The 23,054-nt window shown below is 38.6% G+C and overlaps 2 protein-coding genes across 4 annotated transcripts in view; one reads left to right on the top strand and one right to left on the bottom strand.

Moving 5' to 3' along the window:
* Positions 1 to 6,491: 6,491 nt before the first annotated feature.
* Positions 6,492 to 7,980, top strand: LOC129762094 (uncharacterized). The gene has a single exon (XM_055760081.1). The coding sequence runs from the start codon at positions 6,715 to 6,717 to the stop codon at positions 7,630 to 7,632; it is 918 nt and encodes a 305-aa protein (XP_055616056.1). The 5' UTR covers positions 6,492 to 6,714; the 3' UTR covers positions 7,633 to 7,980.
* An 8,080-nt stretch (positions 7,981 to 16,060) lies between these two features.
* Positions 16,061 to 23,054, bottom strand: part of LOC129773903 (acyl-CoA Delta-9 desaturase) — a 42,876-nt gene continuing 35,882 nt past the window's right edge. For 2 of the 3 annotated variants that reach the window (XM_055777572.1, XM_055777576.1), the window contains exons 4-6: positions 17,109 to 17,445; positions 16,856 to 17,041; positions 16,062 to 16,792 (exon numbers count right to left, since the gene is read on the bottom strand). In XM_055777572.1, coding sequence (XP_055633547.1) covers positions 16,405 to 16,792; positions 16,856 to 17,041; positions 17,109 to 17,445 — 911 coding nt within the window. In that variant the 3' untranslated portion in view covers positions 16,062 to 16,404. Of the gene's footprint in view, positions 16,793 to 16,855; positions 17,042 to 17,108; positions 17,446 to 23,054 lie in introns of all 3 variants that reach the window. The other variant, XM_055777567.1, reaches the window with a different exon arrangement.

The following is a 23,054-nucleotide window of genomic DNA, read 5'->3' as shown; positions in this document are numbered from 1 at the left end:
AAACATGTTTCAAGAAAAACGCGTTTGAAGTTAATTGCTATTGCCGTATTAGATAAGATATCGCATCACTAAAATGGCTATAACTTGGTAAATAATGAGATTTTCGAAAAGCCTCTTCTATGGTATACTATTAAATATCTGAATTAAACAAATATGAAGAAAACAATTTTTTTTTTAAATTTCTAAGCCCTCTTAAACCCTCTTAAAGGACGCAACATTGTGCTAATTTCAAATCCGACCGGATTCCGGAATAAGGGGTTATTGGTTATTTTACCAAAAAAACACTTGAAGGGATTTATCTCAATCTGCGTCGTTTCATAAACGCAACGGAAATACATATTTGTAGCGAATTGTAAAGGGCAAACCATTCACAAGAATGATGAGTTAAAAAAAAATCTTAGCAAGTGAATGGAACCCCAAAGCAGGTTTTCGCTTGAAGAAAGTTATGGCTGGGTCTGGTAGGACTGGAATGAGCTTCTACCATGCAACTAGTTTCGATGAATCCCAAGAAGTACTGCTGACAGCTGAACGTATTAAAATCAACGATCCAGAACGCTTTTAGGGCACTTTGGACATATTCAGGAAAAAACGATGCATCTATGATCGAAAAGATGTATGTCTACAAAAATATGCTTTTGGTTTTTTCCTTAGAATCGGCACAAATTTTTCAGGACAATATTTAGCATGGTTTATCAATTAAGGGTTGTAGGTCAACGGAATCATCGATCACGATGATACTGCAGATGTTTTGTTTTTACTAGGTGCATCATAGGCACTACCGAACCTGTAAAAGCGAAAGTCGTTGATGCTTAGACGAGAAAATTCTGTTTTCAAACAAAGTGCTTCATTTCATTGTCAGATTTTTTGAAAACTCAAACAGCCAGTCAGCTTTAATGAAAATACTCGAGAGTAAGTTCACAATCGATATTTTGATATGGATATGGAGATAAAGTGAATTTGTGGGATTCGGAAGAAAATAATGAGCTCCCGGACAATGTTGAAAAAAATCGAACATTTCAAGACAAATCGTTACCATTGGTAAGGTTATAATTTTTATCAATAAAACTATGGAATGGAAAATAGAAACAAACTTGAAATGAAATTTAGGCGAAAAAAATATAATTTCTGGATTTTTTCCTCAAAACCGGAGGAATGTCCACGTGGACAACAGGGGTATAAGGAATGTTCAAGCTTGTTCGCGGAGGGGGAGGGGGGTGTTTAAAATCATGCTTTTTCTGTCCACGTGGTATGTGGACAGCCCCTATAATGACGATGACTTTACTAGCACAATACACGATTGGATAGCGCGTAGCTAACAGTACAAGTAAATACTCTTTTGACAATTATACTTGCTTTTGATAGCAATCTTTTCTCTATGTAGTGGATTATTATAATTCTAGCACCACACCATCATTTTATGGATTTCTTGATTCAAATCAATGTAACAATGTAACACAATGTAACACGCTGAGGAGGTGATTTGGCATAGTGGTCCATACCTCTCACGCTAAAAATCACAAGGTCAATTTTATTTTCAGAAAATCAAATCCAGTTCACCTTAAGGCGGCCATACACTGTTTAACTGGAGGTCAAATATTTGACATTTTTTGACAGATAAAGTTTGGTTTGAAATCTGTACAAACACTATTTTGTTTGCCATTCTTCAATAATCAACAGTAGCAAACAATGTCGAACATCGAACATGAATTGCCCTGAAAAAACACCTCTCTGGTTTCGAGATATGTTATATAAAAAAATCTCAGCTTATAAGAAAAAGTATAAAAAATATAGCGCCCTTGGTCCCGAAACCATGTAAGATATAAATAATAAATACAATGAATAATTACAAATTGATTACGGTTAACTTTGAAAAATCATAACTTAAAAACAAAAAAAAATGCCTCTCTGGCTTCGAGATAAGTAATGTAAAAAATTCTCAGCTTGCCAAAAAAATATTAAAAAATATAGCGCCTTCGGTCCCGAGACCATAAAAAATATAAAAAAAAATACAATCAATAATATCGAAACCAAAATTCAAATTTTGTGCAGCACTGGTATTTTTACAAAAAAGATCAGCTAATTGACTTTAATTAGATATGTCGATCATCCATCGGCTCAGTAGTTCAAAAGTTATGATTTTTTTCAAAAAAGTCAATTTTTTAAAAAAGTGGAAAAATTTGATTTTTCGGACCACCCTTAAATAGAAATGGTCACCCTAACAAAAAAATAAAAAAATACGAGTCTAATGGTTTGCGACAAAGAACAAAATTTCCACTATCCACGAAAATCTGAGAACCACTATATCGGTTTGGCATGGAGTGGCTGAAGTACACAGGGTTTTCCATTTCGGGCTTCCGAAAGTATACAGCCCTGCGCTGACAACCGTTTGACATAGTTGTCAACCAAAGCGTCATATCGTTAGTTGAATGTCTGCCATTTTACAATATGGATCGTTTTAGCATCGCACAACGTGTTAATTTTGTTAAATTATACTATAAAAATGATGAAAAACCGGCAAATGTTTTTCGAGCATTACGGACGGATTTTGGTCGTCATGGACGGCCTACAGAGCACACAATCGCTAATGTAGTGCGTAAATTCGAACAAACTGGATCCGTAGCGGATATTGTGAAACCTGTGCATCATCGTAATGTGCGTTCGGCCGAAAATATTGCTGCTGTTGCTGCCAGTGTGGAGGATGACCCGAATGTTTCGATTCCACGGCGTGCTCAGCAATTGGGCTTGTCAAAAACATCATTGTGGCGAATTTTGCATTTGGACTTGCACCTACATCCATATAAAGTTCAACTGGTACAAAAATTAGAGCGTGGTGACCATGGAATGCGTCGGGCATACGTCGATTGGGTGAACGAACAACAGCAGCAAAATGCTGAATTTTTGCATCAAATTTTCTTCAGCGATGAGGCACATTTCGAGCTCGGTGGCTATGTGAACACCCAAAATTTCCGTATATGGGGCTCAGAAAATCCACACGTGATTGTTGAGAGGCCATTGCATCCGCCAAAAGTCACTGTTTGGTGCGCATTATGGTCTGGTGGAGTCATCGGGCCGTATTTCTTTGAAAATGAGGACGGCGAGACGGTAACTGTGAATGGTGAGCGCTATGGCCGCATATTAACCGATATTTTTTTGCCACAAATTGAAGATATGGATACGGATGACATGTGGTTTCAGCAGGACGGCGCCACGTGCCACACAACACGACCGAACATGGCCATATTGCGAACGAAATTTTAGGGACGCATAATTTCGCGTTTTGGTGATGCCAATTGGCGATTTGCGATTTGAACCCGCTAGACTTTTTTTTTTGTGGGGTTATGCGAAAGACCGTGTCTATGCCAACTCTCCGCAAACTCTTGAACATTTGAAAGACAACATTCGTGAAGTTATGACCGAGATGCCGCCCCATATGTGTCGAAAAGTCATCGAAAATTACCTGTTCCGGATCAAGGTGTGCGAGGAAGCCCTAGGTGGACATTTGAATGATGTTGTATTTCACACATAATGACATAAACCAAACTTTAATTTGAAATAAAAGTTTCATCGAAATTCGAATTCTAAGTGTGTTTTATTTCAATTTACTTTCGGAATTTAAAGTTGGAAAACCCTGTATATAGGGCAAACATAAGAAAGCGGGGAATAATTTTTGCACCACATTTGCGTGATTGCTTATTTTGCTGAATATTTTACCTTCGCTACATACAAGTCGTTCGACGACGTTGTACACAAAGCGAACGACAATCTTGCTTTGCTTGCTTTGCTAGCTTTGCTAGACGAAATTTCAAGCAGGGACCCATATTTATAGATTTTTGGAATTCCAACAATTTGTTGTTGTTGTCTTCAATTATAGAGACTTCAGACACTTGACTAAACTTCTTCAGTTCATTCGACTCTATCAATAGTTTGCTTTCGAGGCATGTAACTCGTAGACAATCTACTATTCGAATGAAGTCCCTTCGTTCAGTCGACATAGAGGTGTTGAGGCTCAAAATCTTGTGTCTCCAACGTAACGCTCTCGCTTTCGAATTCTCCTAATATTCATTCATTTTCATATTTCAATTTTTTCATCATTTCATCAACAATCATTTTCATTCATATTCAATATTCAAAGTCCTACGTCAACTTTGCGGTTATACCACCGATATAACCCACTTCGTGTTTTTTAGTTTTTTTAAGTTTTTCTAGCATAAATTTTGTATCCCTCATGTCATACCTAAGTTGTTGAAAGATGTTGGAAATTGTCGTGAAAATGTTTCCACCTCGTTCTTTTGAAATGCATACAGCCTCAACTAACTCGCATATCTTTACTTTACGATCCTTCAAAACGAGTCGATGCTCTTGTTTTATGATTTCTGGATTCGTAGCCTCTTTTAGCCTTCCAGAGCGAGGTGCATCTGCGGTGCTTGTACGGCACATTTTAAATTCACTAAACCACCGATAAACTGTTGTTCTCGAAAGAGCAGAAGTGGAATACCATTTCTTCAACCCCTGCATCGATTGTTCAGAAGTTTTACCCACCAAAAAACAATGTTTGGTCAAAATACGATATTTCGCTTTTTCCATTTTCTATTCGAATACACCCAGGTTTTTTTTTACGCGAGGGATACGTACCGCGTAAAAAACCGCATTAGTTGGAAAATCCGCGTTAAAAAACCGCGTTAATTGGAAAATCCGCGTAAAAAAAACCGCGTTTATTGGAAAATCCGCGTAAAAAAACCCGAAAAAAAACAGCGTAAAAAACCTGGGTGTACACACCAGGTAGTGACGCTTAAACAACTGTAGTTTGTGAACAAATAAACGAAATGTCATGAAACTTCACACATTAGCTGAACAGATGAACCTCTCAAAAAGAAACTTGTTCATTTTTTAGTAGCGCCATCTGTTGAAAGATCCCGGGACTTTTCAGCTCATGTAGAACTACTTCACCGGCAGATCGCCGATCGCTTCCCATGTTATTCTAAACTAATGACATATTAATGTAATTAATTTATTTGAAAGTAACATTGTAATGTTGCACAGTACGGATTGAAACTTCTGGTTGCAATTCTTCATGCAATTTATCAGCACTGTATCTGCTTTATTAGAGAGGTGTTGTTAGAATGGGTTCCGAAGTGGAACATGGAATTCTATTTTTCCTCAAGCATTTTTCCTTCAAGACAAAAAGACCACATTATTATTGCGTTATGAATATTCAGAAGTGTTTCCATTAGTCGCAATGGAAAAAACTCCCGCATTTCAAATTAACGTAATTATTCAACAATCCCAAGTAAGCAAATATGTTTCTGCCCTCGGTTCCACTGGTCGAAATGTTTGCATCGAATCAAACATTCATTATTAGCCAAACTAACATAAAACTCATAAAAAATAATCGATGCTCATGTCGATTACCCATTGTCTCAACAGCAGAGACACAAAAAAACGCAGCCAAACTTCGCATAAATTTTATTTTATTACTTCACCCGAAACAGTTGCCATCAAGCCCAAAATTGGGTGCAGCTTGATCCGTGTGTGTCAACAGTAATTACTTTCTTTATTCCACTATCTGCGCCGCATGGTTCCTTTTGCCACTCCAGCTTCTCATGCTCCATCGTGTGCAATCTAAACTGCAGCGATGAGGCAAAATTTCGAGAGCGTTCGTGGTTAGTATATATCCTGTTTAGAGACCTGCCCGTCGAGTGATGAGTAGCTGTCATTCACGGACTTTCGCTATCAGTGAAAACTAGGCCTCCGATGCAACAAGAACTTACCTTTTTCACCTAGTGATCCATTTTCTTACCACGATACCAGTATGGCAATGTTCAGTGAACCGGTTAAACGATGATCGCAACCTTGCCATTCGAAGTACATCTTTTTATGATCAACGCTCCGGATAGTTGAGGCGAAATTCAACAGTGAATCAATTTACGAACTTCTTCTGTCTCCACGGATAACCGACATTCCATAGTAAAGTGAACTCATCCGAGACGGGTTTTTTTTCTTTTCTTTTCACCTCTGATTGAAGTGTACCTAATCAGGTTTTCTTCCGATTTATCCGGCATGTATAGATAGGTTTTTGTTGTTCTTAACACACAATTCTAAAATACGAATTATGCTCTGAGATTAACGTCCGACCTTTATCAGTCCAATGAAATGGGATTATTCAAATTCTGTAACAAATAAAAAATCGCGTTCGTATGCAAAACAAATAGTCACATTATGACAATGCTAAACAGTTTTCATTATCACGTTCCCATCTTGATTTCCCACGCAGATCATAAACTGCATAATTGTTTTCCGTTCCTCCAACCACTGATTAATCTATGTTCAACTTTCCTTTTTTTCGCGCTCTATGGCGGAAAAAGTGCAGCGAAAAACGCAACAAATCAAGCCACCAGCAATCAAGCTAGCTAGGAAAACCGAGCGCATCGATTTCCCACTTTTCAACCATTTAGTAGAACACCTGCTCCGACCAGCTCAAGAAACCTGTATGCCAGTTCGAGCGTCTCGAGATCTCTGGATGCTCCCCGATCGTGTGCTGAGACTGCAACTTGCTACCGCTGGCTTAGACTCATAACCAGTCAGTCTTAAATTAGCGCTGTTGCGGAGCAGCAGAGCAACGGAGAAAAACGTGTTGGAAAACTACGGCCCAGAATTGCTACAAAGCGATTGTGTTTTTTAACCCTTCCGAAGTTCTGTGCGGAAAGTGCTCGAATAATGGTAGCAGCACGAATAATTATCTCCCTTCTACTGCTGGTGGTGCCATCTTGGTGTGAACGAGGAAAATCTTTTCACAGCAAAATCAGTGCTTTGAGTGATTCGAACAGCCGATTTCTGTTTCATAGTTACTACAATGGTCGCGATCGAGGCCACGATCAGCATCATCAGAGCCACAAGAAGCAACTAGAGTCAACTACAATCGGTGGAAGTGAAGAAGAACTGAGCACCACAATTCCTCCCGCTCTTCCTCAATCAGCAGTTTCGGATCTATCTTACGAAAAATCACTGCCTCTTAGGGTGCTGAATTGCATGGCCAAGAAGTCAATACTAGATTGTGGCAAACTGTACCTCCTGCAGAACATGGAGTCGATGGATTACAACTTTGAAACTACCACAAATCTTACCCACGACGTCCAGCAGATATTCCTTCCTTCTTATCGGGAACCGGATAACAAGCTCTTCGAAGATCATCTGCTGCTACTCGACTCCACGGAGGTCGACAAACGGATCAACCGCGGTCTCGCGAGGCTATTCAACAAACGACAGGTTGATATCCGGTTCCTCCCGGGATTCGGACTACGTATCACACCCAGCGCAGACGACACGATGGAATTTTCGATAAAAAAATCGCTCCCCTCGGAGGAGGAGCGCGCCAGTAAAGATGGTGGTGGTGGTGGTGGTGGCAAGAAAGGATACAAGCATCTTATTCGGTTGGGTGTTCCAGTGGTGCTGTTGCCCACGATGCTGCTGGCCGGTGTGATGCCGATGATGATCCCGGTGCTAAAATTTGCTACCTTCTTCACCAGCTTTGTTAATCATGCTGCGCTGGCTGCGGCCGTTATGTACCTCGCGAAACAACATGCCCAGGAGCAAGAGGACAAACAAACCATTTATTTTAATGCGGGGTATAATTAGCTGCGCGCGTTGGATGGTGCTCGACGGTGGTGATGGGATGAGGGGAATTTGCGGTGTTATTTATACTTTTCGTCGCTTTTCTAACCTATTTATTTATTGTTGTAAGTAAAATGTTATTTCGAATAACGTCACTATTGCCTGCAACGTTACACGGAAAATCGGATTAATGGTTACTGTGTGTTGGATTTCAAACATAGAAATTATATGAAATGAGACAAATAAATTCAACTACATGAATTGCACTCAAAGAGAATCATATTGAATTAGAGTTTCGATCACTTTTTCTATAGATACGACTGAATATGTTAGGTGTAATATTTGATATAAAAACAACATTTTTATTTATTATCCACTGTTTTCTTATTCTGTTACAATTCTAAATATCCGAAAACATGAAATAGTTAATTATATCGCCATTTTATTGGGTTGTCCGGAAGGTATTTGTCGCCACTTATGACGATTAAATCGAGACGCTGATCAAGAATAATTAACTACAGATATCATAAACCACCGTTCTTAACGACATCCCGGCCGTAATGGCAGCTTGCCAAGTCAGGCCAGAACAGCACCGGAGCTTTGTGTGATCGAATGAATTGCAAATTCCTGTTCTGAAGACACTCTTTCTTGTAAACTTTTCCATTTATTGTTGCCCCAGTGATGAACACCTTTGTCTGCTTTCACAACTACAGATCCCTTGCTAAATCTTCAACTTACAGACAAATTCATCTCCGTAAACAAATTTAAACCCACCCGCAACACCCCCCCTTACGCTTGGCAAGGTAAAATTTGATACCGGCAATTTGTCCGAAATCCATTTTGACTTACGTTTCAGCAACCAGGTTTTGTTTCAGCGTCTTGTTGGGATATTTGCTGGCATGATACGACCGCAAGCCTTCACGCATACAAATTCACCGAACTGTACTAAATCCCGCAAGTAGAGCCCAGGATTATTGTGAACGACTTGAGCTTGTTCCACCTCTGCGCCTGATTGGTTACGTCCGATCCAACGTAAGGATCTCCCGGTAACGTTTGAGTAGGGTATTTACAGCCGATTTTGGAAATTTCAGGAATTTTGCCAACCTTCCTCGTGACCAAGTCGTGTTCTCAACGTGAGTATGCTGAATTTCTTCCCACCTTTCGCGTTCCATCGTCGAAAACTTTTAAATGTGTCCTTCAATCTTGATAAAATTTTCACTACTGAATAAACAAAAATAATCCGGATCAAAATGCTGCCATTAGTTTGTCGATGTGACAACTAGGGGCGCTGCAGTGAATAAACATAAACGAACAAATTCTAACTGAAACAGGATGGAACGACATACAAAAACGGTTAACCAACCAAAAACAAAAATATTTTATTGCACGTTCATAGAAAAATATGATTAAAACTATTTCTTTTCATTTCTCATATTGCTGCGCACCTGCACCTTTGCGATACCCGCCATCAAACGTTGCACACCTGCAGTATCAACCCTTTTTGACAATTTTGTCCCAATATCTGGTCAACTGGGCATCTTCGCGATGGACCAATATTTTTCTATATAACTGAAGTAGGGGCAACTGGTTTGATATAGGTTCTTGTCGATGAAATCCACCCCATTGTCACGATATCAGTGAACAACCTCTGAGCTTGAGCTTCAGTAGACTGTACTATTCGTCGTGATTGAACTGAACTAGCGTGTTTGCACAAGGAACACAATGAATGACGCTTGGGAGTAGTGAGCCGTTCTCAATGTGAAAGTTTAGGTGATAATGATGCCGGTAACGGTACGGCAAGGGAAGAAATGGTAATATGATATTCGTGGCCGATGAGTAAGTGGTGTGATTATGTAACGGCTGAGAATTAACTGTGGGAAACCTGGGAAGTTAACCGAGAGAATTCCTCTAGAACGAATCCGATCGGCGACATAATCCGTTAGAACAGTTCCACGCCAAATCAGACGACCACTAACCTGATCCTATCCAATTTTTTTAAAACTTGGTACTTATGATGGAAACTACCTAAAATCACCTCTAAAAACCTCTAGAAACTCCGGAAGCTTGGTTGGGAGGTTTTAATACATCCAGCTTATAGACCAGACATGGCACCAAGCGATTACTATCTTTTGTTCGAATTGCAAAACTTCATGAGTGATAGGAAATTAGGATCAAAAGAAGATTGCGGAAATCGAGTATTACAGTTTTTCGCCAAAAAGAACCAAAACATCTATGAGACGTTATGTAGCTATCTTCAGAATCGCAACAACTTTTTCAACAAAATAGTGCATATTTGACCCAAATCGGTCAATCCGAAACATTTTGAATAATGTTTTGAGTTTCACGCAAACATCATGAACTTATTTTTCCCCAACCTAATATTCTCAACGTAGTATTACTTGCATCATTTTTATTAGTACCTAGTTGAGGTTTCTATGCTAAGTAACACGCCTTAATTGAATTCTGAATGTGAAGCTCTGTGTGACTGAAGTCAGTCAGAAGTCAGAAGTCAGAAGAAATTTCTTTGACTAAAAATCCGCCGGCCGTTCTGAAGGGGCAGACGCATGCTGTATAAACATTTAACAAATTGTTTCATTCGTTTTATATTTTACCGATCAAATTTGATTGATACCATAGATCATTCAAACATTAAAACACACTTACGATACATAGGTTTTTTTATATTTTACAACCAAAATATTCACTAAAAATAATTTCTATGCAGAACAACGTTTGCCGGGTCAGTTTGTTTTTTTTTCACAGTAACCGCGGTATATGGACGGAGGAAATGACCATTCTACCCCTATTCGCCCTACACGCAGAAGGGACTCAAAAGAAAAATTGATTACAGCTTGTGGTAGATTATATATCGCCCTTGTGTATGCAACATATCGTCACCATCAATCGCTTATAGTTTGCATTGACTATATTGAGCCTCATGTTCTGTGATTATGGAGCGAAAGTCTCAATGGAATGAAAGGTGAAATAAATACTCTTTTGAATCAAATGTTTATTATAAATTCTGGAAGAGTGTCAAAGATGCGTTGCCTACTGTTTGAGAGGGACCAGAATCCGGAGTTTTAGCGTTACGTAATTTGTGCACCACGCTTTTCCACAAATATCCTTTATACTTGCACGGAAACAAAGTATTGATTTACCGTTTTGACTCAAATTCCGAACACTGTATTTTTAAATGTAAATTTATTGAACTTTAGTATTTTAAATAATTGATTAATTAAGACCCCAACATTCTTTGTGGTACAGGCCTCATTTTAGCATCATTCACAGGTATCGATACTGCCTAAAACTTATAATTCTAAGCATTTGCAAAAAAGTGACTGTCAAAACCAGCGATGAAATGTTTGCGTTAGCAAATTCGGAATTTGAATCAAGTTTCGAAGCACAAAGTACCTGAATCGGTCTAGTAGCTCAAAAGTTATGATTTTTTTTTTTTGAAAAATTGCATTTTCGGAATTTGAAACAAATGTAATCAAACAAATTTTTAGTTTTTAACCATGAATATGAATTTGTAAATTATTTTTATGGTGGCCAAATGAAAGAAAAAGCTCTATTATATCCAAAAATCAGATTAATTTCGCGAAAAAGTACCATTTTGAGTATTGAGACACTGTTTAACACTAAACCTACCACGAGGGGTCAAAAGACCCATTTTAAACATTTAGTCAAAATTTTCTGGCAAATTACATTGTCACAACATCATCTGTCTACACTACTTTTCCTAAAACATAAATCGAATGTATTTTTCAGTGTTTACTCCTCTCTTGTTATTTTTTTAATGAGAAATATATGTAATCTGCCTTAACTATCGCAACGGGTCATTTGACCCTTGCAAACATTTATATGATATCAGAAAGATTTGTATGTGTGGTTGTGATAAAAAACCATTGTCTTACACATTTTTTGCTATTGCTTTATATATTTTGTTGTATTTGTGAATGAATAGTGAATGATTAGAATTAATTGTATTGCTGACTATCCAAGCGTGCTAACAGTAACCATTCCAAGCTACAGTGCTATTTTGCGTGTCAAAAATTGTAATTTCAATATTTTGCTAATAATTCTTATCCAAAAATGTCGAAACATACAAGAGAAATATGGTATGTGACGTTTCTCAAGAAAACTATATAATTCGAGTAATTTATTCACTAACTATTTATAAAGGGTTACTTGACCCGCTTTGGTAGGAATAGGTATACATGAAACATCGGTAGGTTTAGTGTTAATGGCCAGCATAACTTAAGTGTTCGGAATTTGAGACAAAACGGTGCTGCCGCAATCAAGAATGGATTTCTATGTAGGGTTTATTCCGGGATTTTATTGCAACATGTTGTTGCACATGTTGTATAGACTCCATATTCAAAGAATATAATCCTTACATGAGGAATAAGGGTGGGTTTAGACCAGTGATATATTCATGTGAAGAAATATGATGAGATTTATAGAAATCGCATCAACCGTTTACACTAGCGTGAACTTCTATAATGAATATATTCATATTTTCGGTGAATTTATTCACCTAAAGTAGAACTACATCCAACTTTAGTGATTTCTCACCAGTGAGAAATTCACAAGCGTTTACATATGCTGAATTTATTTCAAGTTATATATACCTCGAATAAGTGTATCATATTTATTTTCACCCGTTTACACCTATTTTCACGTGAATAAATCCATCTATAGCTATAGATCTCCCTAATGTAAACCCGCCATAGCACATACATAGCTTTGAAAAAAAAACTTTTCAATTCATTCGCCTCTGAGAATTTATGCAAAAATCAAAACAATATCTTTAGTTGAGAAAAAGTCACAGGAGGGTTGTGTCCGCATAGTTCACGTAGGATTTCGTTAGGCTATCTATTGATTTTGGATATGTTTGAAGAATCGTTAAACTCTTTGATAATGATTTGGTGGCCTCCTGAAAAAGGCCGTTTGGTTGTTGGGTATTGTTTGTACACTCCACCAGTGTTTACCGAGTGATGATGACAGAAGGATGGTAAACAGTCGTTGGATGATGCGTATCAGATAAAAGATATCGAAGTGGAACGAGATATGATGATCCTAGACGAGATACCTCCTTTGTTATGTATGGATGAAATAAAGAAAAAAAACTCACCAATGTAATATAAGATAATTACCAATACCGAACACAATTATTAATTTTTCTTATCAGTAAAAACAAGTCACCTTAATCTAGAGAAAACATATTCGAAATGGGAAAGGTGATTTTCTTTTAAAATTTTTACTTTCTGAGTTTATTCAACCCAATGCGAATTTTAATTGGACTAACAACATCTAATACTATATGTAGCAATCACTTTTTCTAAAATTTCTTCACTTTTCCAATTTTTCTCGCCATATAAACTTTCCTCTTGTAAAAATGAACACAACAAAACAGACAGTCTAAATCAAACGACCCGTCCTCGAGCGGAAACACACCTTGGTTTTTATTTATGAAAGTTGAAATAAATCGTTTCATTAATATCAAGTCATTTTTAACATAACTGCTGCCATATACAATTTTACACTTACACTTGTGCGAAATTTTTCACAATACACGATCGGTCATTGATATGAAATTTCTCGAAGCATCTAACATTGAAGTTCCTAATCTAAATTTTATTTGCTAGAATTAATCGTATCACTCACCTTACTTGTAATACAAAAATGCCCTGAATTTCATATATTTGCAATGTCGATTTCCCCATGGCAGCTTGGTTTAGATGTCTCTGTTAGGGAATACATTTCGGTAGAAACAAAAACTCCCCCTATTTTCATATATTTGCAATTCCGATTTCCCCTAGGCAGCTTGGTTTTGATGTCTCTGTTAGGGAATACATTTCGGTAGAAACAAAAACTCCCCCTACTTTCATATATTTGCAATTCCGATTTCCCCTAGGCAGCTTGGTTTTCATGTCTCTGTTAGAGAATACATTTCGGTAGGAACAAAAGTTCCCTCTACTTTCATGTATTTGCAATGCCGATTTCCCCTAGGCAGCTTGGTTTTGATGTCTCTGTTAGGGAACATATTTCGGTTGGAACAAAAGTACCCCCTGCTTTCATGTATTTGCAATGCCGATTTCCTCCAGGCAGCTTGGTTTTGATGTCGCTGTTAGGGAACCGCCGCATGTGTCGTCAATTTCGACCAATCAGAAGTGGGTATTTCCGTTAGGATAGCGGTTGAGATTTTTCAATTGTTCGATAGTTAGTTTCATGACATATATTATTTTCATCAATATAAAAAATTGTTATGGAGTGCCGCAATCGATTGACGCAAAAATATCATCAATCCATCATGAAATGACTGAGCAATAAGCGTTTGAAATTGGACAATTTTAACGATGTGCTAGATTTTCTATTTTCAATTTGTACCCCAATATGTTCCCAAAAGACGTAATCCTACGTCAAAAAATATTTTTTGTTGTTGGCAATATAGTTGCCACGGCCTTACAAAGGGTTAATGAGCAATAGATATCAATCTCGAAAGCGTTAAGCAATAACCAAAGATCTCTTATCCAAAATAAGAAATGGTCAAACGAAATGCTCAGGTTATCAACCAAAATGGAACATCGCTGATTATTGATACTGCGATACTGCGAGTGCAATTAGAAGTGATCTAATTCAATAAAAGTCACAGGAGGGTTGTGTCCGAGACACGACCGTATAGTTGACGTAGGATTCCGTTAGCTGTTAGTGAATACACTTCGGTGGGAACAAATTTCTCCGTATCTTCAATTTCGGCCAATCAGAACGAGGTGTTTCCGTTTGGAGATTTTTCGATTGTTTGCTAGTTAGTTTCATATGATATATTATTTTATCAATTTTGATGAATTGTTATGGAGTGCTCAAATCGATTGATGCAAATATCTCGTAAATCCATCAGGAAATAACTGACCAATAACTGTAAGTACATGAGCCGCCGCATGTGACGTCAATATCGACCAATCAGAAGTAGGTATTTCCGTTAGGATAGGGGTTGAGATTTTCCAATTATTCGATAGTTAGTTTCATGACATATATTATTTGATTCAATGTAAAAAAATTGTTATGGAGTGCCGAAATTGAATGACGCAAAAATCTCATCAATCCATCATGAAATGACTGAGCAATAAGCGTTTGAAATTGGACAATTTCCACGATGTGCTCGATTTTAAATTTTCAATTTGTACCCCAATATGTTCCCGAAAGACGTAATCCTACGTCAAAAACATAGATAAGTGTAGTTCTTAGCCCATTCCTCATAGATCTCAGGAAATGGTTAACGATTTTTCAGTAGTGTTTTTATTACTTTAATCGTTGAACGAAGTACCGTGTCGGATCACAGAAATCTGTTTGTTGGAGGCTCCTGGTCGAGCCCTGGGACTATGTGCCGCGAAGAAAGGTCAAGCGCCCTCCAATGGCGCTTGTTCGATAAGGATCCGTACCCCACGCAAGAAGGATTCGCTTCGACATTAGAGGCTACACGCCAAGTTATTTTCGAGTAATTGCATGCGTTGGGAATGATTCAAAAGTGAAAAATTTGATGTAATTATGATTTGAAGGTAAGGGGCGTTAATCATCGTTTTTCATCGGTGAACAGCCTCAGCAGAAACATAGGGAAGGGTTTTCCTCATCGCATTGTGACGGGTGATGCAAAATGGATTCATTACTGAAAATCAAAGGAATGAAAGTCATCAGACACTCGGGAAGCTACGAAAGTTATGCTGGGTATTTGGTGAGTCCGGTGGTATTTATTGTGAACTGTTAAAACCATCCCGGTCGTCCCCTGGGTGAAAAATGGCCGAAATGCAAACAGAGGCAAGAAAAAGTCATTCTACAGCATGACAACGCTCAGCCTCATTAAACCAAACCCGTTTCAACCGCTTGTATGTAGTAGTAGTAGCTTGGTTTTTTGGATAGCCTCAATGATGGTATTCGAGCTCTACTAGTAGATGGAAAATAGTTTAGCTAACGACGAGCTATATTGAATAATCAAAAATCCCTAAAGTAATTCTGCTTGTTTGTGCTTTCCCAGTTATATCGACGCAGGCATTGAGAATGACCCACAAACTCTCGATGGTGTTTCAATCCTGGCTTTATGGGGAGCATTTTATGGGTTTGGTGCGGCACGCACGAAAGACACAACTGGGGGTTTCCTTCTCTGTACGCTTAGAGCCATTAATAATACCGTCGATTTTTACAAGAAAAACAACCCGGCCAATGAGAAACATCTCAATGGTGTTTAGAAATGCCGTCTTTGAAGCTCCTCCCCCGGATTGCGCCGTACACGAACACGCCTTTTCTAGTTCAAAAACTCGCACTTGGACTCATTAGTCCTAACGACTTATCTGCATGCCCTAGGCTTTGTAAGTTTTGCAGATGGATGGCAAGCCAGCTTTCAAACCATGTGTATACGAGTGCTATAAAATGAAGGAGAATCAGGGTCGACCAGAGAAAACTTATTTTTTTCATAATTTATTGTCTATTTGTTTTGAACTAATATTACTATCATACGGGACTACTAGTTATAAAAATTTCTTGCAACACGCAAAAAAATACAACTATCAAATAAATAAACACCTTCACTTGAGCTATACTGTTGCTTTGCTGTCCCTCCGATCACTAACAACCCATACTAAAAGCTACGCAGAAGATAATCGAACGACAGTATAGCTTCCTCGACGAATCTAACGGAAGCAAGATGAGATTCTGAACAAGAGAAACATTCACTGTATACAGATATACATAAACTCGAAATATTGCTTTCCTTTCCACACCAATACCTTTCCTTTAATCCCACTAATCAATCTTATTGCTCACAGTGGCATCCATTCGATCTTCCTCGTTCATATCCGCGTCGTCCCAACCCCACAGGGCACTCTCGTTTTCGTGATCCATCTGGTTCACGTATTCCACCATCTTCTCCCGCAGCTGGGACTCACTGTACTGGTGCGTGCCGTCGCCCGTCCGCAGCACCCGCTTCTTGATCATTTCGTCCGAGACGGACTTCAGGTCATATGCCCATCCGAGCCAAGCGAACCCATCGATCACCGCTGTCGTCAGGTTGGTACTGTACTTGCCCAATTCGGACGTCTTGTAGTCCCACGGGAACACGTGGTGGTAGTTGTGCCATCCCTCGCCGACCGCCGCGATCCCAACGAAGGTGTTGTTTGTGGGTGAGATGTTTCTAGAACGAATGAGACTTTCGTAGCTTGTGATTCGCTATTTTTTTTGCATGAATCATACTCACTTATCATAAGGCTTGGTACCCCATATGTGGGCCGCGCTGTTAACCAGCCAGGTTCCGTTCAAAGACAGCACATAACGGAAGATGGCCACGATATACCACGAGTTAGAGAACGTTTCGTCGAGGAAATGATAAGCCATGTATGTTGGTATGGCAAAGCAGAACAGAGGCATCAAAACGGCGTAATACCTAGGGGATAAATCGAATCACATCAATCGTAACCAATCCCAACGACCCAGCGCACCGGGACACTTACTTCTTCTGGAACATAACGATACCATCGGTTTCCAGGTCGCTCATGTCCACCGCCTTTCCCCGTGCCTTCACGTCCGGGTGTTTCTTCACCATCAGCCACCCGATGTGGGAGAAGAAAAAGCCCCGCCGAGCATTGTGCGGATCGGCGTCCGTATCGGTGAACTTGTGGTGAACGCGATGGTCCCGAACCCACTCGTAGATGCTGTTCTGGAAGGCAAGGGTCTGCGACAACATCAGAATCAACCGCAGGGGCCATTTGGCTTTGTAGGAGCGATGGGACCACAACCGATGCGCGCCGGCAGTTATCCCAAACGCGCCGAACATTCCGAGGGCGAGGGCTGCGAAAGGAAAGGCGACATTGTGAACGTGATAGGAATTGGCATAATTATGAACGAAATTTACCCCCGGACCCAGTCGTTTGCTATAGTAAAATATAATTATGGCGAAGGTGACAATAAAAACGCTCATCGAGCAAAGCAGTGACGTAAATGCAAACTTAAGTTTTTCTCTTCCAGCTCACCCATCGTATCCACAACATCAGGGACATTTCAAACGTAAGTTTTTATTACTTCCCAGCGTAATGTACATTGTGATCCATTTTTTGCCAATTAACGTTCACATCTAGCTTTACCGGACGAGCGCAAATTAAGCTGCTATCAACACAGGGGCGCCTAAGCTGTTCATTTTAATTATGTTTTAATGTGGATGTCTTCATGTAAAGTATTTTACCCATGGGAAATACCACTATTGTGTGATGTATAATCATAATAAACATTCAATTTATGTTATCCTTCTTCTAATAACCCTTCCAAAATCCCGTTTGTTTGTGATGCACATTTCAAAAATTGAAGGGCTACCCATATCAATGACAGAAAGAACTTTGGTCACACTTCGATAAAATCAAATTTCGTTCTTCATATCTACATTAGGCAATTTAACATTCAATTACCGTCAGATTGCTCGATTTATATTCTTCATTGCAACTTGTTCGTCGTTATCACCGCCATAAATAATCACAGCTAATTCTTTCTCTTTCGAATTTACTGCTGATCGCACGGTCTGAATTTCAATCAGTTATGCTCACGTGAATTCTCCCAAAAATATTCGCGGGTGCTTAGCAACAAAGCACCGGTGATGGCCGATAAGTCTGGTGACGTTTATCGGGACGCTCGCGCGTCCGAGCGATCGTTGCTCGGTCCCCTATCCTGTCTGGAATATTGAGTGCAAAGATTGGCCAAAAATGCACACGAGTCATCGGTCACATAGGCTGAATTGGGACTGACAGTCCCAGTCCCAAATGAGACCATTTCTATTCCATGCAGCACCGGCAGAATACAGGGAGCAGCTTGCGGCAAGCAGTAGATCATGGGAAAAACGGCTGAGGATGATTTTAGCCGGAAGCGAAATCAGCCATCGCGTGACGGCCGTTTGTCACGTAACATGCGTCAAACGGTTGCAAATTTCGTGTATTCTTTCTCCGTGCGTTATGACTTATGATTGTCCTCAATGGGTCGTTATATCGGACTGCTGACGTCTTTAGCCCCAATCATATGAGTTATTTCCCAGCTCACTGGAAGCAATTGTTTTTGAAGGTCATCAAATGGGGGTTAGAGTGATTCATTCCCGTTAACTGGTGTCCGAACAGTTTAAGCTGATTTAAATTTCATTTGATATTAACAATCAATATAATCAGTTTTTAAGCTATCCGGTAAACATCACTGGATTGTATGGTTATCCGTTTCAGTTTTACTTCTTATAATAGCCCATTGCTCAAACTGTTCCCCGAACACGGTTCATCATCCATTGCTCCATCTGACTTCCACGTGTTTGGCAGCCAAATTCCATTTTAACTTGAATTCCTTCTCGTCACTTGCAGTTCTACCCTTCTTCTTAAGCTTGCCTTTCACAATCGACCACTATTGCCCAAACTCCGGGAAACTGTTGTACTACTTGATCGAATTTTCATAATAACAGTTCGCCGAATCGGTCCCGAAAAGACAACAACCTTTTTTAATACGAAAAAAACGATTTTCCAAGGTACTGCCGATCGATCGAGGTATAAAATTTTTATTCAGGAATCAGTTCTAAAACGACATATAACGACATATATTCATAAAAACACAGCTGAATTTTTTCAGTAAATTCTCGTAGAGGTTTCTTCGTCTCCGAATTAAATTTCGCGTTATGGTCCAGTTCAACTTGAAACAGCTCAAACCAGTTCGTTTCTTTGCGTAATGTACATATGATTACAAAACACCTATCCTTTTCACTACGTCTCTCGATTACACTTCGGGTTCCGTTTAAAAGGGGTCACCACCTTCGAATAGGTTTTGAGATAAGCTGTCTTTGCTTTTGTTCCACATCTGGAAACCCTTCACCCGTAATTAAGTTTTAGCACATGTTTTGACATCCTAATTTATAACACTATATGAGTTTAAAAATAAACAAAAATGTGCTACCCTCCCATACTAGTACAGAATTTGTATATATGTAGGCTGTCCAAACGTACCGTTTTAAACGGGACAGTACCGTTTTGTCGACCATTTTTTATTGTCCCGTCTCTTTATCAATCTGTACCGTATTTTGAGTAAGAGAAAAAAATATGTATTGTACAACTACATAACTACATAGTTTCGAACAACGATTTGTTCGAAAACCTGTGCCGCAAACTATGATCACGCTCTATCAGAGATCGGATAGTGACCTTTCAGACATTATTCATTATTATATATTTGATCATTTATTAGAATTCTTCAACGTGAAAGGGGAGAAGTATTTTCGATTACCAAAGCGCAAATTGTTCTTAAAACTCTAGTGTATTTAGGTGATACATAGTATGCTAAACACAATAGAATGTATGGATTGTATTAATGTTCATTCCTAAATGGTCAGATGTTCAAAATAGCATTAGTAAAAATAATTCCAGTACAAATAGATGAACAATATTTTGTTTGATAAATGGACAATGATTGATGAAATAATAACTCGGAATCCAGACGCCTGCTTAAACTATGATGTACGGCAAAGTTGTTGGAAAATCGATGGATTATTTTGGAAAAATAACATGGGGACATACGAGGGCAATCCAATAAGTACTTAGCCTACAAAAAAAAATTGTTTTTTTTTCTAGGCTGGAAAAGTTGCGATTTATTTCTCAACATAGTCTCCTTTTAGCTCGATACACTTGACCCAGGGATGCTCAAACTTCTTTGATCCATCTGAAAAATACATTTCCTCGAGGTCTGCAAAGTAGACCTCCGTGGCGGCGATGACCTTCTCAATCGACTCAAATTTCTGCCCGGCGAGTGACTTTTTCAAGTTTGGAAACAAAACAAATTTGGAGAGTATGGGATGGAGCAGCAGTTCGTAGTGAAATTCAACCAATTTGGCCGTGGTGACATTTACCAGAATGTACTACACGATAAGTAATCTCTCTTGCGATACTGACACCATCGGGCGATGAGACTAAGTACTTATCGGACCGCCCTCGTATATTGACTTATCAAAATTTTTAATATTGAACTCAATTTACGAGTATGATTTTTTAACGTTGTATTCAAAATGTTATTTTTTTCCTAAATAGTTAATTGATTTCCGAACTATTTCGAGTAACGATTTTTTTCGAAAAAAATGTCAATTATATTGGAAACACCCTTATGAAAATCAGTCGTAATTAAAAATGGTCATTTAAAAATAAAAAATGGCTATTTTGAACAGTTGCAACAAGATTAAAAAAAATAGAGGGATGGTGTCCGAGACTCGACCGCATTGCTAACTTAGGACCACAAAATTATTGCCGGCGAGGACAAGCGTTGCGTTCATCTTCAGTTTTGCCGAAGAACACAGCTCTCGCCCCAGGAAAATACATTTATTACATCCGGCTTGAAATACGCTGTACTTTGAAGCCACCTTCAACCCGGAAACAATGCACAGCATTCTCTGCGTTTTTCATTTTTCGTGTGACAATAACTTGTTCTGTCTGAAGCTTCGTAAATTTATTCCAATTTCGAGAAGTTAAAAGTGTTGCCTACCGTAGTTTGAACCTCTTCTGCATCCTTTTGCTTTAGCACGAAATACGCTTGGAGTGCAAAGCGCCATCGAAAGTACTCTCAACGAAATTCCCAATAAAGCACGCGCGAGAACAGGTTGTCAAAAAAAACACTTTAACTCCAGTTTTAACCCAAAACAATGCTCGAATTCACGGGAATTGAATGTTCGATCGGAAAAAGTCACCAATAAGTCCCCTGCATTAAAAAAAAGTCTTTTTTAACAAAAAAGTTATGAAAATCAATTCGCTTTTTATTATGCGTTTTACTATTATGATGCATGCAGCGAAAATTGTACCATTGTTTGTTTTTTCTTCCATTCTTCTTGTGTATCGTGAAAAATCTCGGTAAAACCTCTCAACATCAGGGAAAAATGTGCTTCCAATTTTCGTTAATTCAAAAATTTTTGAGGATTAGAGAATCACAATGTATAAATCAAACACATCCTAGAATATTTCCGATTCGATTAGTGTGCAAATCATTGAAATTCTCTCGTAGCGAAAGTAGCTAGCAACGTTAACTTTATTTCATGAAATCGTGACCTGTTTTCTGATTTGTTCTAAATCGTCTGTTTTGGCGTGGAATTGCTCAATGTTTTGTATCTACCTGGTATTACCGCACCTGCTAAAAGGTTTTTTTTCAGTTCAGTCAATCTGTGCACAACGGAAAAGTCACGACTCAATATTGAAACCATGAAAGTTATGATAATTGTCAAACAGAACTTCGATCTGGAATGTGACAAATTTAATGATGAAACATCCAAAAATAAGAATATCCTTCACAACGTCACTTCATCATCTAAATATTCCTTCGTTGTAGAGAACGAAGCAGATACATCTGAGAATGTTTGATTGTTTTGTTTTATATCCGGTTTTATTCATTCTATGAAGTCTTTCGAAAAATATCAAGTCATTTTTTTTTGTTTACGTGTGTGTCCCTTTTTTATTCCCGAACTATTTGGTCAGCCTAGATATATGCCATAGCAATATAAGGGCAATATGAGAGAGGGAAACAAGAGACACATTGCAAAATTTTCACTCTTAGAAAACACTTTCCATGCAAACTTTCAAGATTCAACTTCATTTTATAATGTGTTGTAATATTCTCACGAATTTGTGCAATTCCAAGCTGACGTCTAGTCTGAGAGACAGAGAGGTCTGCTTCCAAACATACAAACTTTTTTAAAACTCTTCAAAAATGCTCCTTTATTTGTTCATTTCACCCTTCAGCACACGAAAATGCATTTTTTTTTCTGTCGAAGATTTTTGCCGCTAGTTTGGGTGCAACAGTCTTACGTTCTCCAAATATATTCGGGACATCGCATTACTTTACACGCTACACACTCTCGATTTATTTCAGTGACATTTAGATAGTTTTTAACTCATAGGACAGATAAATGGAAGCTTTTTATTTTGTGCGTCAGTATTTTGTAGTGTTCAGGGAATAGTTCAACTGAATTCTATCTACCCAAGAAACATGTACAGAATGAATACTAGTTTTTGGCATTTCATCATTATAATTTTATAAACAAACTCAGCCCATACAATATTAAAGGGTGTGTCACATCAAATTGCATCACGGAAAAAACGCTGTAGAAATTCGCCCAGTAGACCGATCCTTTTGAAAATTTTAGACAGTAAAATAAAAACTATTAAACAACTTTTGGCATTTTCTTTTTATTCATACTTCGAGCCCAAGCCCGTATGCTCGCACCTTCCTTTTTACCCCGTCCATAAGGTTCTGTACAACGTCAGGTTGTAGTTTTTTTTAACAGAAATCCATTTTCTCTTGAAGTTCGCCTCCGATTTGACAACTTTTGGGTTCTTCCGGAGGGCCTGCTTCATAATCGCCCAATATTTCTCTATTGGGCGAAGCCCCGGCGCGTTGGGCGGGTTCATTTC

Source organism: Toxorhynchites rutilus, chromosome 1, assembly GCF_029784135.1.
Source record: "Toxorhynchites rutilus septentrionalis strain SRP chromosome 1, ASM2978413v1, whole genome shotgun sequence".
In the NCBI taxonomy this organism is placed as follows: Eukaryota; Metazoa; Arthropoda; class Insecta; order Diptera; family Culicidae; genus Toxorhynchites; species Toxorhynchites rutilus.
This window is presented reverse-complemented; position numbering and strand designations above follow the sequence as displayed.